This window comes from Ambystoma mexicanum, chromosome 9, assembly GCF_040938575.1.
Source record: "Ambystoma mexicanum isolate Mex_15411 chromosome 9, UKY_AmexF1_1, whole genome shotgun sequence".
NCBI classification, from domain to species: domain Eukaryota; kingdom Metazoa; phylum Chordata; class Amphibia; order Caudata; family Ambystomatidae; genus Ambystoma; species Ambystoma mexicanum.
Genome location: NC_090931.1, coordinates 1,424,855,515 through 1,424,871,189, shown reverse-complemented (window position 1 = coordinate 1,424,871,189; position 15,675 = coordinate 1,424,855,515). Strand labels below are relative to the sequence as shown.

The following is a 15,675-nucleotide window of genomic DNA, read 5'->3' as shown; positions in this document are numbered from 1 at the left end:
CCAATTATCCATGCCAAGTAGGCCTATTATGCCGAGGCCAATAAGGCAGACACATTTCTGGCCGAAAACAGAAATCCATACACACCAGAAATACTATCGCTCTACTGGCCGATGCTTATGGCACAATTCACTACACGGAACAGGGGAAGCAAAAGATCATTGAGAGATATTTTACTAAAAGAAATGGCAGTGGGCCCCTGCGCTCTCCCAACTCAAGCTAAAATTCAGCTCTTGAATATCCCAAGCTCTCATCTTAAAACCAGGAGGCGCTGGACTCTTCAATTACTGAAGATGAAGTTTCTTTCGTGATTTTGCCATGTCAAAATGCTCAGGGTCTTTTTAGACCCTCAATTAACTTTTAAGAAGCATGTTGCACATTTGAGCTCTTCATGACGCAGGTGCTTCTACGACGCACCTGCTATGGGAAATTCACCCTTATTTGTCGAAGAAAAATAGGCCCTTAATTGCAGCAATAACACTAAATAACAAACTTGACTATTGTAAAAGTCTTTTGGTTGGCACTTCTCATGCAAATTTAAAAAGGCTTCAAGTGATCCAAAATGGAGCAGTCCACACAGTCTGTGGATTGGATCGACGATCTCAGATTTTTATAAGCTGTCGGAAATTGCATTGGCTTTCTGTTTTCCCAGAGAATACAATTGAATGCATCTAGTATGGTCTATACATGTTTGGCTAGTGTTGCCCCGCCCTATCTTTGTTCTCGGATCAAGAGAGCCCCTATTGGGCGCACTCTGCGTTCAAATAAGGCTAATTTCCTGGCTCAACCTCGCTTTTCATTAAAGAGGATTGGAGGGTCCAATTTTGATTTATGCACCCCGAGTATATGGAATGCCTTACTGTGTGCACTTAGATCCATTCCATCGGTCTCACAATTTTAAAAAGGCTTGAAAACTCTTCTTTTTGATATAGGAACTGACAAGGGTTCTCTCCCCCGAATGCTATGTATGGTTTTCGGCGTATGTCTTGTGTGCGCCCTGAGGCCTTTGGGGCGTGCTGGCGCAATATAAACATTCCATAGAATAGAATAGATTTTCTCCCTCAAAAACAGTAGCCCCACGCCTGACGGATTCTCGTCCTATTTAAAAAAAATATTTCAGCGTCAATTGATCAAACTTCTAACCACATTATTCAACTCAGTCCAGGCACCTGGGACAGTTACTCCCTCCATGGAAGGAGTCAGCTACTGTCATAATGCTAAAGCCCGGAAAGTCCCCACGGGAATGTCAGACATTCAGACCTATCATGTATGTATAGCTGTGTGTGGTGAGAATGCTCCTTTGTCAAATAACACTTTCTGTGTGCATGCGTTTTGCCATCCTGTATTGTGAAGGGCGTTATCTATCATTTGTAATTCAAGCAGTAAGGACTGCATACTGTGCTTTTTAATTTCCTAGCCTTGCCATTTACCTTAGCTAGAGCCTGTGTCTCCTCCGGGATGTCACGCGCATTCCGCGCCCTTGTCCACAATCACTTTCCCCTAGTTTAGTGTGCCAATCACACCTTGCTAGTAAAGCTTTTTGTGTAGTTCTGCTGAACTACGTTTCCCAGCACTACCCATTCCTTGAAAACTCGTCGGGGTGCGTGACCTCAGGCAAGTTTGCAAGGCCATTTTTGCCAGGCTTATAAGGACCCTACTCTGCCCCATGCATCCATGTATGCCTGTGTGTGGTGAGAATGCTCCTTTGTAAAATAACGCTTGCTGTGTGCATTCTTTTTGCCAGACTATACTGTGAAGTGCATTATATATAATTTGTAATCCAAGCAGTAAGGACTGCATACTGTGCTTTGTAATTTCCTAGCCTTGTCCTTTACCGTGGCTGGAGCCCGTGTCTCCTGGGGGCTGTCACGCACATTCCATGCCCTTGTCCACAAACACTTTCCCCTAGTTTAGTGTGCCAATCGCACTTTGCTAGTAAAGGTCTTCGTGTAGTTTTGCTGAACTACATTTCCCAGCACTACCCGGTCCTTGAAATCTCTGAGGTGGCGTGTTAGTGCCGGTACGTTTGCAAGGCCGGTTTTCATGGGTTCGCGTCCAGGATGCAAGGACACGCTAGACGCCGCCCGTGGCATGGCCAGCTGCTCCCTTGGGAGGCTCCATCAAGTACAGGTACCAGATCACCATAGTGGGGGGTTGTGGAGTTTAATCATGGGAATGCCACTGGCGTGCACACTTATAAACTATCGCTGATTGATAAAGCACGCAATGAATATTGCAGACTATATCACTGCTGAACAAATCGATGTATGTGCCATCACAGAGACATGGTTACATGAGGCGGCAGGACTTGCTTTATTTCTCGCGGTTCCCGTTGGGTTCTCCATTATTCATGTAGATCGACCCATGGGTAGATGGCGGTGTCATTGATTCACAAATCAAAATATTCCTTGAGATACAAAATCCATGTGATCTACTGTGGGACAAGGTTCTAATTGATCCAAATACGACCATTGACTTTGTTTTTGACTATCGTCCACCCATTGCCATGCCTGCAGTTCCAGACGTTCTGGGAGACATACTCACCCCGTTTATCAAACCCTCTTCTAGGGTAATACTGTTGGAGGACTTTTATGATTCTATGATGAGTCAGATCCGGCGGCTACTATCACAGAAAAGACACTGTCAAATATGGGTTTTCAGCACAAAGTACAGACTGCAACACTTATCAAGGGGAGCATCCTGGATTGGATTGCCCGCTTAAATGTCTCACGGACAAGGTAGAAGTAAGGCCATGCCCTTGGTGAGACCATATGCTTATCCACTTTAACATTGTCTGTCCACCTCACCCCAGGAAACCCAAACCAGAAAGGGTGGTGGTGACATCGAGACACACAAGTCGGCTTTCAGCCACAATAGTAGCTGCACTTTTTGTATACACGCTAAACACACTGCCCCAACTGGATTCTGCAAACAGAATAGCGATGGGCTACCAAAACATGCTCAAGAAAGCCATTGATATTAAAGCACCAGAAAAGACATGCCATATTTTGAAAAGGGAAGCCAACTTCTGGTATTCGGATGATATAAAGCAGAGAAGCGCAAGGCGTTTAAGTGCTGGAAGATGGCGAGGTGCGAAATCAATGGAAACAAATATCTGGCGGAAGCTAAGGCTCATAAAGATGCTATTACATCTGCCAAGAAAATAGCTTTCGATCAAAGGATAAAAAGTGCCAATTCAGACACTAAAGAACTGTTTAAAATCTTGAGGGAATTGGAAATCCCAGCCCCAGTTGTACTCGTGGCCAATAAAGGCAGAGAATGGTGTGACTCCATCCAAGAGGCACTGATTCAGAAAATTAAAAAGATTCAGGATGATATGAAAGCGAAACGGGATCTACATGGTCAAACTATCCATTTAGATACCCCTCAGGAGGGTGAATTCAATCCCCCCCCTTTGAGTTTGCACAAGTCATGGAAAACGAAATGTTGGCCTTGGTAAAACAACTCTGGGCCACTTTCTGTAAGGGTGATGTGTGTCCCTCAAGAGTGGTGAAAGATTCCCCTCATAACTACATTTGTGAATTTGTCCTTCTTGGATTGAATTGAATTGGATTGGATTGAATTTGTGCCAAGCTGCATTAAACAGACATAGACATGGATCTCGCCTTTATAAAAGAAACCTTCCTTGGACCCTAGAACACTGACTAACTATAGGCCCATCTCAAATGTGCCCTTTTTGCTTATAATTCTGGATTGTGCTGCCTATGCACAGGTACAGATTTATTTGGAGAATTTCCAGATCTTGAATAAAAGGCAGTCAGGTTTTCCGAGGGCCCATAGCACAGAATCCGCTCTGCTAGATCTTAAGGCGAATAAGCTAGGAATTATAGAAGGAAGCGAGACAGTGCTCTTGCTGCTTATTGATCTCTCTGAAGCCTTCGATCTAGTGGCTTCAGAGAATACTAGTTTCCAGACTCAAACATGTTGCTCACTTCTCCACCGCTGCAGCAAATATGATCAAGTCCTTTCTGTCCCAACGTACTGTTAGAGTTTTCATTAATGACCACATAGCAGATGAGTTTGAAATTGACTGTGGAGTCCCACAGGGTTCATGTCTGTCCCCTCCATTATTTAATCTCTTTACAGCACCACTCTTTAATCTACTCAGTGACAGGTGGATACTTTTTACAAACTACACTGATGATACTCACTGCCTAATTCCCCTGTCAGGAAACCATGAAGACTCTGAGACAATCAACAGGGTGTATGCTATAATACAGACTTGGATGATGGAGAATGGGTTAGCCTTGAATGATGGTTAGACCAAAATCATGATTGTGGGCACAGCGGCACGTCTGAAGAAACTAGGGCCGGAGTTCAGTGAATTCCTCTTAGCTGGATGTGTTATTCCCACACTTCAGAAGGTGAAGACCTTGGGCATGGCACTTGACTAAGAGCTTAGCATGAAGGCTCATGTTAGCTTCCTGGTGTCTTCTACATCTTATTAGTTGAAGCTGTTGGTACAACTGAGGCCGTATTTGTTGCAGGACAATCAAGCAACAATTGCAAGGGCAATAATTGGAGCTAAATTAGATTATGGCTCCAGCCTGTTACATGGAATAGGCAAAGGCGACACGATGCGTCTCCAGATCATGCAAAATAATGCAGTAAGGGCTATCATGGGTCTGAAAATGAGTCACCATGTCTCCATAGTGAGGAAAGCATTGCACTGGCTCCTATGGCCAGTACAATACCTTTTCGACTATGGTGTAATACTCATAAATGTTTGTTTGGAGTAAGCCCAGTATATCTAACTAACCACATCTCCTGGCTACCGGTCCAAAGAACACAGAGATCCAACAATGTGGGCCTTCTTCAAACTCCCTGGGCTAAACTTGACATGGTAGCCCAGGGCTCCTTTCGCTTTACGGCACCAAGAATCTAAAATGTTCTTCCTCCAGATTTGAGATTGTGCCAATCCTTGGGAGTTTTCAAAGCTGGACTGAAGACCCTTCTATTCTTCTGATGTGGGACCTGACCTCTGATTTGATGGGAATCTGCCTTTTTGTTTTTTTCTTTCGTATGTCTTTGTTGGTGCCACTATGCTGAACCTAATTGACATTGCAAAGAGGGACACCCCAAGTCTAGGGGTCCTTGCGTTGGATGCCACAAAGGCCTTTGACAGAGTACACTGCTCCTACCTATGTGAGGTTCTATATTGCTTTGGGCCAGTGGTTCAGCTCATAGTCCTGGCTAACTATCGCTCTCCATCTACTAGAGTAAACGTTAATTGGGATTACACTGCTCCCATTGGTATTACCCGAGGGACTAGACAGGGCTGCCACTATCCCCCTGATATTCACGCTCATCATAAAACCCTTTGTTCAAAGGATAAGGGACAACCCAGAGATCCATGGGGTGGTGGTCGTTGGGGTCCCATATAAAATCTCCCTCTATGCTGACAATGTGATGCTTATATCGACAGACTTCCATCTTCTCTTGGCGCTGCTATGGCTGAACTGATGCTGCTTCAGGGTGTGTTGGGATTCTCAGTTAATTTCCAGAAATCACCCACTCTAGGTGACCAGTAATCCTGCAATATCATAGCTGAGTCACGAAACATCTGCCCATTGAACTGGGAAACTAGCTCGATTGACTACTTGGGAGTGCAAATTCTGGTCTTTCCCCAGGCGATGTACCAGGCTAATTTATTTGTTCAGAGACTTGGCCAACGACCTTCAACGCTGGAGTAAGCAGGAGATATCACGGATGGGGTGGATTACTGCCACAATAATTAACCTCTTACCAAGATTCCTGAAATCTCTGCCAAGTACTCCAGTTCCCACTTCCGCACTACAGATGCTACAATGCAAGGTCCAGCACTTTATCTGGGCGGACAAGAGACCCAGGACCCTCGGGGCAGTCATGATGAATGACATCAGAAGGGGAGGCATGGGTGCCCTGGATCTCATTAGGCATAATTTAGTTTCCCAGTTCTCCCATATCCTTACCTGGGGAGATCCCACCCCACCTGCAAATGGATTGCTGTGAACAGGCCAATCCTCATTGTAAATTGTCATCTATGCCCTTCATAGACAAGACAAAACTCACTCACGCTTCCACTCTTCTGAATTCTACACAAGTGTCACTTCATTACTGGCGCAGAGCACTAAGGAAGATGGGGGTGCGTCTGGGCTTATTCCTCCTTGACCCGGTGTTTGGTAATCTGGAGTTCTCACCTGGACTCTCTGGAAATGTGGGTCTTCAGCAGTCGCTTTCATTTGTTTATTGTAAAGCTAAATATTCCCTGGGTGAGAATGAAGGCTTCAGAGATACTCAAATTCAGCACTCGGCTACCCACCCATCGGTGAAGAATAGAGCAATAAGAAACCCAGTGGGTCTGGAGCTTTGTTAATTGAAGGTATCGATGGTGGTGGAATCTCAACCATCTACAAGTTGCTCGGTGTTGGCTTATTATTGGCTACATCATCATATGTCGCTAGTTGGAGAAATGACGTGGGCCATCCCAAAGATAACACCTGGGAGGAAATCTGGGCCAGAAATTATACTTCTTCCAAAAGTGTTACTAACAGAGAATGTATTTACAAACTGTGCTATAGATAGTACTCGCCCCGTCTGACGTTACACAAAATGACTCCATCTCTGGATCGGCTTGCTGGCGAGTATGCGATCTTCAAGGGAGTTACTTCCAGATGTGGTGGTCTTGCCCAGTGATTCACACCTTTTGGGTAACAATTCTGGCCTTAAGGCGATTTCTGGATAGGACTTGCCAGCTGAGCCACCAGCTGTCCTACTGGGATGCTCGGTGGAAGATGTTTATCCTAAATCAGGATCCATTGCGCAACTGGTTGCTCAACCTTTACTGGCCGCTAGGATCACTATGACACAAGGATCGGAGGGCCTTGAGGGGACATTGGTTGGACAGTGACGGATTAAGGTGTGGGACATTTTAGTTGCTGAGAAAGTTAAGGCCTGCATAAATAACCAACTAACCAAATGCCTGAATGTTTGTTTCCCGTTTGTCGTTCATTGGCAGAACTTTCTGCCCCTAACCTTCAGACAGTCCCTCTTGTCGAACTATACTGTGGGATAAATATAGTATTGTTGTATTTGCCTTGTGTTGATGGGGGTGGGGACTATTCCTGTATCTTTGTAATGCTGGCTGTTAGAACTGCTGCTGACCCTTGAGGCCTCTGTAGGTATCACATCCTTGTTTAACTAAAGGTTTTGAAAACATTAGGCTAAATCAGCCCTCTTAACTCCGGTTCTGACAATGTGAGCGCGTGTCATTTTATATTCCGATAGAGTTCATTCATAGAAGACTACAAGGACCCGAATGTGGAAGGATGTGGGCCTAAAAGCCAAAACTGGTTGATTATTTCAGTCTTGGCGTGGGACAAATTGAGATTTTGCCCAATTAACTGTGCTATTTTCAAGACACAGGCACAGCCCAGAACCACTGCGATGAAGTCACCTGCTTGTGATTATTAGTTTTAAGCATAACATGCATGACATTTTCTGAACCCCAAATACATGTTTTGCATAAAATGAATATGCACCCTAATCAGATTTCTGGAACTGCTCTGGTAGACAGGGGGCTGGTTGGACCTGGTGGAAAAGAAGGTGGGCCTGGTGGCAAAGAAGGTGGCCCTTATGCCATGCTCTGTCTACACCACTGGCCTAGCAGCGATTCAATCTGCAGTGTCCAAAGAGTTCCGGTAAGGACCCCTAAAACTCTACTACCCAAAAGTCCCAGAAATTACCAGGCCCTGACAGTGACGCTGCTCAGAGGCCTATTGCTGGCCGTTGGAACATTGGTGGTCTATCACTGGACATTGGATCCATTGTGGTCTATTGCTGGCCATTTACTCCCCAGCGGTCTATCGCCTATTGCTGGCCATTGGATCCTCGTTGGCCTATTGCTGGTCATTGGATCCTCAGAGGCCAATCGCTGGCCATTGGATCCTTGGTGGCCTATTGCTGGCCATTGAATCCTCAGTGGCCTATCACTGGCCATTTGGTCCTTGGTGGCCTATTGCTGGCCATTGGATCCTCAGTGGCCAATCGCTGGCCGTTGGATCCTTGGTGGCCTATTGCTGGCCATTGGATCCTCGGTGCTCTATTGCTGGCCATTTACTCCTCAGTGGTCTATCGCCTATCACTGACCATTGGATCCTCTTTGGCCTATTGCTGGCCATTGGATCCTCAGTGCCGTATCGCTGGCCATTGGGTCCTCTGTGCCGTATCGCTGGCCATTGTGTCCTCGGTGGCGTATCGCTGGCCATTGGATCCTCTGTGGCCTGTTTATGGCTGTTGGATCCTTGGTGGCCTATCACAGGCCATTGGATCCATGGTGGCCTATTCCTGGCCATTGGATCCTCAGTGGCCTATCGCCAGCCACTGGATCCTCGCTCGCCTATTTCTGGCCATTGGGCCCTCAGTGGCCTATCGCTGGCCATTGAATCCTCAGTAGCCGTTCGCTGGCCCTTGGATCCGCAGTGGCCTATCACTGGCCATTGGATACTTTTGCATTTACATGGGGGCTTTAGACTGGATTCTATGTTTACTCGGAACATTAGCAGGCTTTTGGAAAATCCTTATCCATTCCCCGCAAACATGATTTGCATGAAATTTGGGCATCCCTTGTGGTGCATGCTGAATCGCACCTGCCTGTTTGCATAGACAGGAAATCCTACCTCTTGGACTGTCTGGCCTCCCTGTGACTCAGTCAAAGTGAGGCGAGCCACTGGGCACATACCAACACCAAAGAGAAAGTGCTCTGGGCCTGCAAATGTGTGGTGCCATTTACACAGGATTATCTGCTCTCGCTTCTAGTGCACTCCGTGTGCACAACTGTACTTTCCCAGCTATACCTTGCGAATCCTTTTAAATGTTAATTTGCCTCCCTGTGCTTGTGCCGGAGAACCAGACCACGAAAGGGGTGCCTGCATGTGTGTCAACACATGGTCACCTGAAACGGGACAGGGCACACACTGCAAGGGCATACGCACTCTAGAAGGAGATGATGGGCGCTGGCAGGGTTGGACAGGGACCAGAAATGATCCCTGGCACCAAAAAGTAGCCCACATTCACGAATCCATTACTTTTCACGTCGGGGGCACATTTTTCGGATCATTTGGGAATGTAGTGCTTTTCAAAGGAGATAAATCCGTGATGTTTTTTTTTTAAAAACTACCAGCTGCACAGTGTACAAAGCAATTAAAGTAGCTAAGATTGACCCCGAGAACTGGCCTGTCGGAGTCTGGGTACTGGCAATCACACACTTCTACTGGATTTTGACACGGTTAAGGGGATATCAGTTTGAGTACCGGCACACTAAGCGCCAGGGGATGGTGAAAGGGGTACGGCACACCACGAAAGGGGATATCGATGGCGGGTGCACAGCATGGAAGTGTCTGCTGGCAGCTTGGCCAGCAGCAGTACAAGGCACATGTATAGAAACACATTTCATAGGGCTCTTCGGCACTAGACTGATCTAAAGCCACTGAATGTATTTATCTTCATCGTTTCTGCAGTCAGGGGGCTACTCAACTTCCCAGCAATAACATTACGCAAATCAACCCACTCTATCAGCACATCATAGAGACCCTTTAGTAGAGTGCCACATCAGTCTGTGTCTTGGCAGGCTGGAGAATGAGATCCTAGAGTAAGCAGGAGATCCTCAGGGTGTTGACTGGAAGCTAGATCAGACAACCCCAGTGCTAAAAGAGGGACTTTTACTCTACTAGAGGAAAATAAATACACTCTACGCTGTACTGGAAACTGTTGGGAGTACTTTCAGTAGAATGACCCCCAAACACGTATCCTCTATTTGAATAGGGGGTGTGTGTGTCTGCGCGCGCTTGCGCGCATGTGTGTTTAGCACGGACAGAGGTGCATGTGGCTGAGATTTGTGGCAAAATTGCATGAGGATGATGAGGATGTTTTCTAGGGACAATGAGAAACTGGCATAGCAATTTTCTGGGGCCAATGATAACATGACCTGGTAATTGGCCTGGTAATTCAGTTTCTGCCCAGCTGGTTGAAAGTCCAGCAGCCATCACTAGTAGTTGTTATAATCTGTTCTAATTGGAATTCGGTTATCTTGTTACTAAGTCCTTTTCTTCTCTTTGGTCTCCCAGGCAGAAGGCCTCAACATGGACAATGCTAAACTCCTGCTGCACATTGACAATGCCCGGTTGGCCGCCGATGACATCAAAGTCAAGTAGGTGTTCTATATTTTTCCAAGCAGGCAGAACCATCCCATGCAGGCACTGTGTGTGTTGTGTTTCCAGTTATAGGTTCCTTTGAAGGGAGGGATGATGAAAGGAGATCTGAAAGAGAGACTGTGCACAGTCACTGCGGGGGGGGGGGGGAGGGCTTCATCAAAGGCACTGCTAGGGGCGGGGCATGAGGCGCCGGAGCAGTTTGGTAAACAAGTCTTGGAAAATCAAATAGATATAGCTTTTACATAAGTATGTAAGTGTAATTGTTACCTTACTGAAGGGTGCGCGTTTGAGCGAGCATGGTATGTTGTTGTTGTTCAATGAATGGACAAATAGATGTGATTGCAGGCCAGCAGGGTGTATACTAGCATTGTTCTGTGAAGCAGCAAGCCCCTCATTGCACCCTTCAGCCCAGTAGGCTGCAGCCAGCACCTGCAACCCCTGTGTGCGACCTGTGGAGATGGCGCACAGCCAGACAATGATCTATGCGTTTAACCCCCAGCATTGCGCCCGACCATGGTCCATCCGAGAAGCCATGTTTGGACGGAGCTCCCGCCAAAACCCCCGGTGCATCTGGTATCTGAGGCCCTTTCATTTTGTTTCTGCATGTAAACACCGATTCTGACCCCGTGCCCTTTATTTTATTTTTGCATTTAAACGCTGATTCTGACCCCCAAGCGCTTTATTTAGTTTTTGCATGTAAACGCTGATTCTGAACCCCAATGCCCTTTAGTTTGCTTCTGCATGAAAACAGTGATTCCGACCCCCCACCCCCTTCTCCCCGGGCCTTTTTTTATTTTGTTTTTGCATGTAAACGCTGATTCTGACCCCAATGCCCTTTTTTTCTGCATGTAAATACTGATTCTGACCCCCAAGGCTCTTTGTTTTGTTTTTACATGTAAACATTGATTCTGACTCCAAAGGCCCTTCATTTTGTTTCTGCATGTAAACACTGGTTCTGATCCCCAAGGCCCTTTATTTTGCTTCTGCATGTAAACACTGATTCTGACTCTGAAGGCCCTTCATTTTGTTTCTGCATGTAAACACTGATTCTGACTCCGAAGGCCCTTCATTTTGTTTCTGCATGTAAACACTGGTTCTGATCCCCAAGGCCCTTTATTTTGCTTCTGCATGTAAACACTGATTCTGACTCCGAAGGCCCTTCATTTTGTTTCTGCATGTAAACACTGATTCTGACTCCGAAGGCCCTTCATTTTGTTTCTGCGTGTAAACATTGATCCTGACCCCAAAGGCCCTTTGTTTTGTTTCTGCATGTAAATACTGATTCTGATCCCCTCCCTTCTTCCCCCCAGGCCTTTTACTTTATTTGCACATCTACATTTTGCATTTGCTCCCTATACCTGTGCATCTACAAATTGAATCTGAGCCCTAGACCCTGTGTTTTGCTCAGGCACTTAAACATATTTGATTCCAAGTCACACTTTCCAACCTATCACTTCAACACTCTTAGGAACTGTAATTGATTAACTTTCCCATCTATGATCACCTCCAGATTTGTTAGAAAAACGTCCCAAATAATTGCCTCCATTATAACAGTGGAACTCCTTACACCGACTGTTGTTTCGGCACTAGGAATGAAGTATGGTGCACAAACATTCTCATTTTTACTAGCAACTTACATCGCTGGCCAATGGCCTTTAAAACCATTTTCGATGGCAAATAGGAGAGTGCCATTAATACTGGATGGCAATAGGATCCGACAAATTCCCCTTAATAAAAGGTAAACTGACCATAAACAGGTACAATTACAGAAATTGCATGTTCCAGGCTAAAAACCCAATACTAATTGAGCTTGTTGACAGACTACCTTAACTTAGCAGGTTACTCAAGGATAATTTGAACCTCCATCTGGTTCACAACCCACAAAAAACCTTAGCTCCCATCAATTTAGGAAATTAACCAATTCCAACAAACCAGGAAAATCCTCAGGAACCCGCACCTCATTGTCAGGCACATAACGTCAGGAATCTTGCTAATGATTCAAGCTCCCAAAGAACCTGGGCAGCTAAACCCAGCATACATGGACCGAATCCAGCTAATGTTCCAAACCCTTACAAGCCCACACTTGCCCCCCACCCCACTTAAGAAGGTTTGAGTCTTTTTGACCTAAAACATTTGACCTAATCACATTTGATCAAATTTATTTTACCTTTTTTCGTTCAAAAATGCGGGGGAGATCCCTGCAACCTCCTCACTTCTCCTCAACCTAATCTATACCCTTACCTACCCCCACATGTGTGTGTATATATATATATATATATATATATATATATATAATTATATTTGACCGAAAAAAGGTAACAAAAATTCGATCAAATGTTTTAGATCAAATGTTTTTATGTCAATTATGCTAAGAAGGCAGAAGGTGCATCTCTAAAAAAATAGGTGCATTTAACAGTAGATCAGACATCAAAAACCCCAGCATCGTCTGCCAAACCCTGTTCACTTCAGCAGTATATGGAGACGGTGGTATTATTCTTGAAAACACTGATGTTCATCAAAACATTGCATCTGTTAGTGGCCTCGCGGACAGAAACCGTTTGTCACACTTTGCCTGAAATCTCACCTGTTTATCTTTCGACATCTTGGACTGGGGTTTCTCCTTCTTCCGGACATCTCAGTCTTATAGAGACATGGTCTCGTATCCTCTGTCGCCAGCGTGCAGGTGAAATCCGACCGAGGTGAGTATGCGTAAAAATCCAGGGAGGAAGAGCAATATTTCGCAGAGTCCTGGGAGGAAGGAAGCCAGGAAGGAACCAGGACAAGCACAAGGGCGGTAAGGAATAGGCGCTAAGGGCAGGAAGGCCCCAGGAAAGGAGAGCCCTGATAAGACAGCTAGGGTAGAGGAGGGGGCTAAACAGAACCTGGAACGGAAGGGTACTAAGCTCAAGGAAAAGTACGACCACACTTGCCGAAGTTCGGGAAGTTAGCGTTGAGACGCGAAGCGCCGGGGGGGCGTGTCTCTTTTCAAGGAACTGGCAAACTCCTGGAAACGCTAGAGCGGTAGTCATGCACTAGCGCCGGCCATGTTGGGTGTACCTTGGAAGGAATTCAGCAATGTCTTATGGACCACTTAATCCAGAAAGGACTGAAACGTTGAATCATGACAGCATGCCCCCTCTTAAACTGCGATCCTCCCGGTTTGCCCGGATGGGTCAAGTGGAACCATCGTAGCAAGCGAGGGGCATTCATATTGGACATAGGTTCCCATGTTCGTTCACTGGGTGGATATACTTTCCATTCCACCAAATATTGTAGTCGACCCCTTCTATACCTGGAGTCACAGATCCTGGAAACTTCAAATTCAACTTGTTCATTGTTGAGCACGGGGATAGGTCGAGGAGAGGTCCTAGTGTTTTGTGAATAAGGTTTCAGTAAGGATGTGTGAAAAACAGGGTGAATCCTTTTCCAGGAGTGGGGTAATTGAAGTCTGAAGGCTACAGGGTTGATGATTTCTTTTATCAAAAAGGGGCCATAGAAACGTGGAGCCAACTTGTTGGGCCTTAAGTGTCAAGGTAAGAGTTTGGAGGAAAGCCAGACCTTATCACTGATGGCATATTTTGGACCTGGTCTTCTCCTGGCATCAGCATATCGTTTAACATCCCTCCTGGCCTTTTCCAAATGTCCTTTCACATCCTTGTGTACTGTGACCAAATGCTCTATCCAGGAATCGACCGATGGAACCGGGGTGGAGTGAGGCAGAACAGTAGGTAAGACAGATGGATGAAATCCTTGGGAGCAAAAGAATGGGCTGGTCTTAATGGCTGCATGGTTGAAGTTATTGTAAGCAAATTCAGCCACAGGAATCAAGACAGACCAATCATCCTGTACCTTGGAGGCGGAACATCGTAGATATGGTTCGAGTGTTTGGTTGACTCGTTCTGTAATCCCATTGGTTTGAGGATGATACCCTGAAGACAAGGCGCGTTGAATGCCAAACATTTTGCATAGGTATTTCCAGAACTGGGAGATGTACTGAGGGCCCCGGTCAGAAATGATTTTAGAAGGGAGGCCATGAAGTCTAAAGATGTGACTTACGAAAATTCCTGCCATTTCTTGTGCTGAAGGTAGCTTTTCCAAGGGAGTGAAATGGGCCATAAGGGAAAACAGGTCGATGGTCACCATTATGGTCGTGCAGCCCTTGGAAGGAGGTAGTTCCACGATTAAATCAGTAGCAATAGTCGCCCAAGGTCGGTCCGGTAAGGCAGGTTGGTATAGAAGTCCTGCTGGTTTCTTATTGTCATACTTATTCTGACTGCAGACTGCGCAAGCTTGGATGTACTTTTGTATATGTTCGGCCATTCTGGGCCACCAAAAGTTCCTCTGAATGAGTGTGAGAGTTGCTGATATGCCCCGATGTCCTGAATGGAAGGTATCATGGCAGAGGTTTATTATCTTCGACCTCAGTTCTTGTGTAGGTATCACTAGGTTCTTATCCTTAAAAAGGTAACCATCTTTAGCCGAGAGTACCCATTTGTTTGTCTTAAGGTATTCCTTCCAGAGATCCAAAAGAGATGTTTCTGAGCGGATATTGTCCAATAAGGAATTTGCCTGGGCAATAAAGACGGAATCGGGAAAAATCTGTGGAAGGGCACAGGTTTCCTCAGGTTCATAGTCAGGCCGTCTGGATAGGGCGTCAGCAATAATGTTAGTTACTCCTGGAACATAGTTTATCTGGAATTGATATTGAGCAAATAAAAAGGCCCAGTGAGCCTGACGACTGTTTCTGCACTCCAATGACTGAAGAACTTGCAAATTCCGATGATCAGTCCGAACTTGAATCAGATATTTGGCACCCAAAAGCAGATGACGCCATTCGGTAAAAGCCTGTTGGATGGCAAGCAATTCCTTCTCCAACACAGAGTAATGTGTTTCACTGGAATTTAGAGTAAGAGATAGATAGGCTGTGGGGTGTTCTTTTTTATCTTCCGATTCTTGTTTTTAAAACAGCCCCTATGGCATAATCAGAAGCATCGGTTTCCACCAGAAAGGGTTTGTTAATGTCAGGATGAGCCAGGATGGGTCCTTGAGTAAATCTTTGTTTTAACTCGTGAAAGGCAGATTCTTGGTCTTTTGTCCAGTCGAAAGGAACATCTTTCTTTAGTAAGGCAACTATGGGCTGTACAATAGCAGAAAAGGTAGGAATGAATTTCCGATAAAAATGTGCAAGTCCCAGGAAGGATTGTATTTGTTTTACTGATGTGGGCCTGGGCCACGAGAGGATTGAGTCGACCTTGGCAGGATCCATTTCAATTCCTTGAGGACCTAGGATAAACCCCAGATAGCGAACAGTAGGAACGTGAAAAATACATTTCTCTGGTTTGGCGAGTAGGTTATTCTCTCGTAAACGTTGTAAGACCAGAGACACATGTTCTTGATGTATTGCGAGATTCTTGGAATAGATCAGGATGTCATCCAGATAAATGATGACAAAGAAGAACAGCATAT

At 45.6% G+C, this 15,675-nt stretch overlaps 1 protein-coding gene across 2 annotated transcripts in view; it reads left to right on the top strand.

The window, feature by feature from the left end:
- Positions 1 to 15,675, top strand: part of LOC138489166 (keratin, type I cytoskeletal 18-B-like) — a 111,387-nt gene that overhangs the window by 28,762 nt on the left and 66,950 nt on the right. For both annotated transcript variants that reach the window (XM_069616824.1, XM_069616823.1), the window contains exon 2: positions 10,123 to 10,205. In XM_069616824.1, coding sequence (XP_069472925.1) covers positions 10,123 to 10,205 — 83 coding nt within the window. The remainder of the gene's footprint in view (positions 1 to 10,122; positions 10,206 to 15,675) is intronic.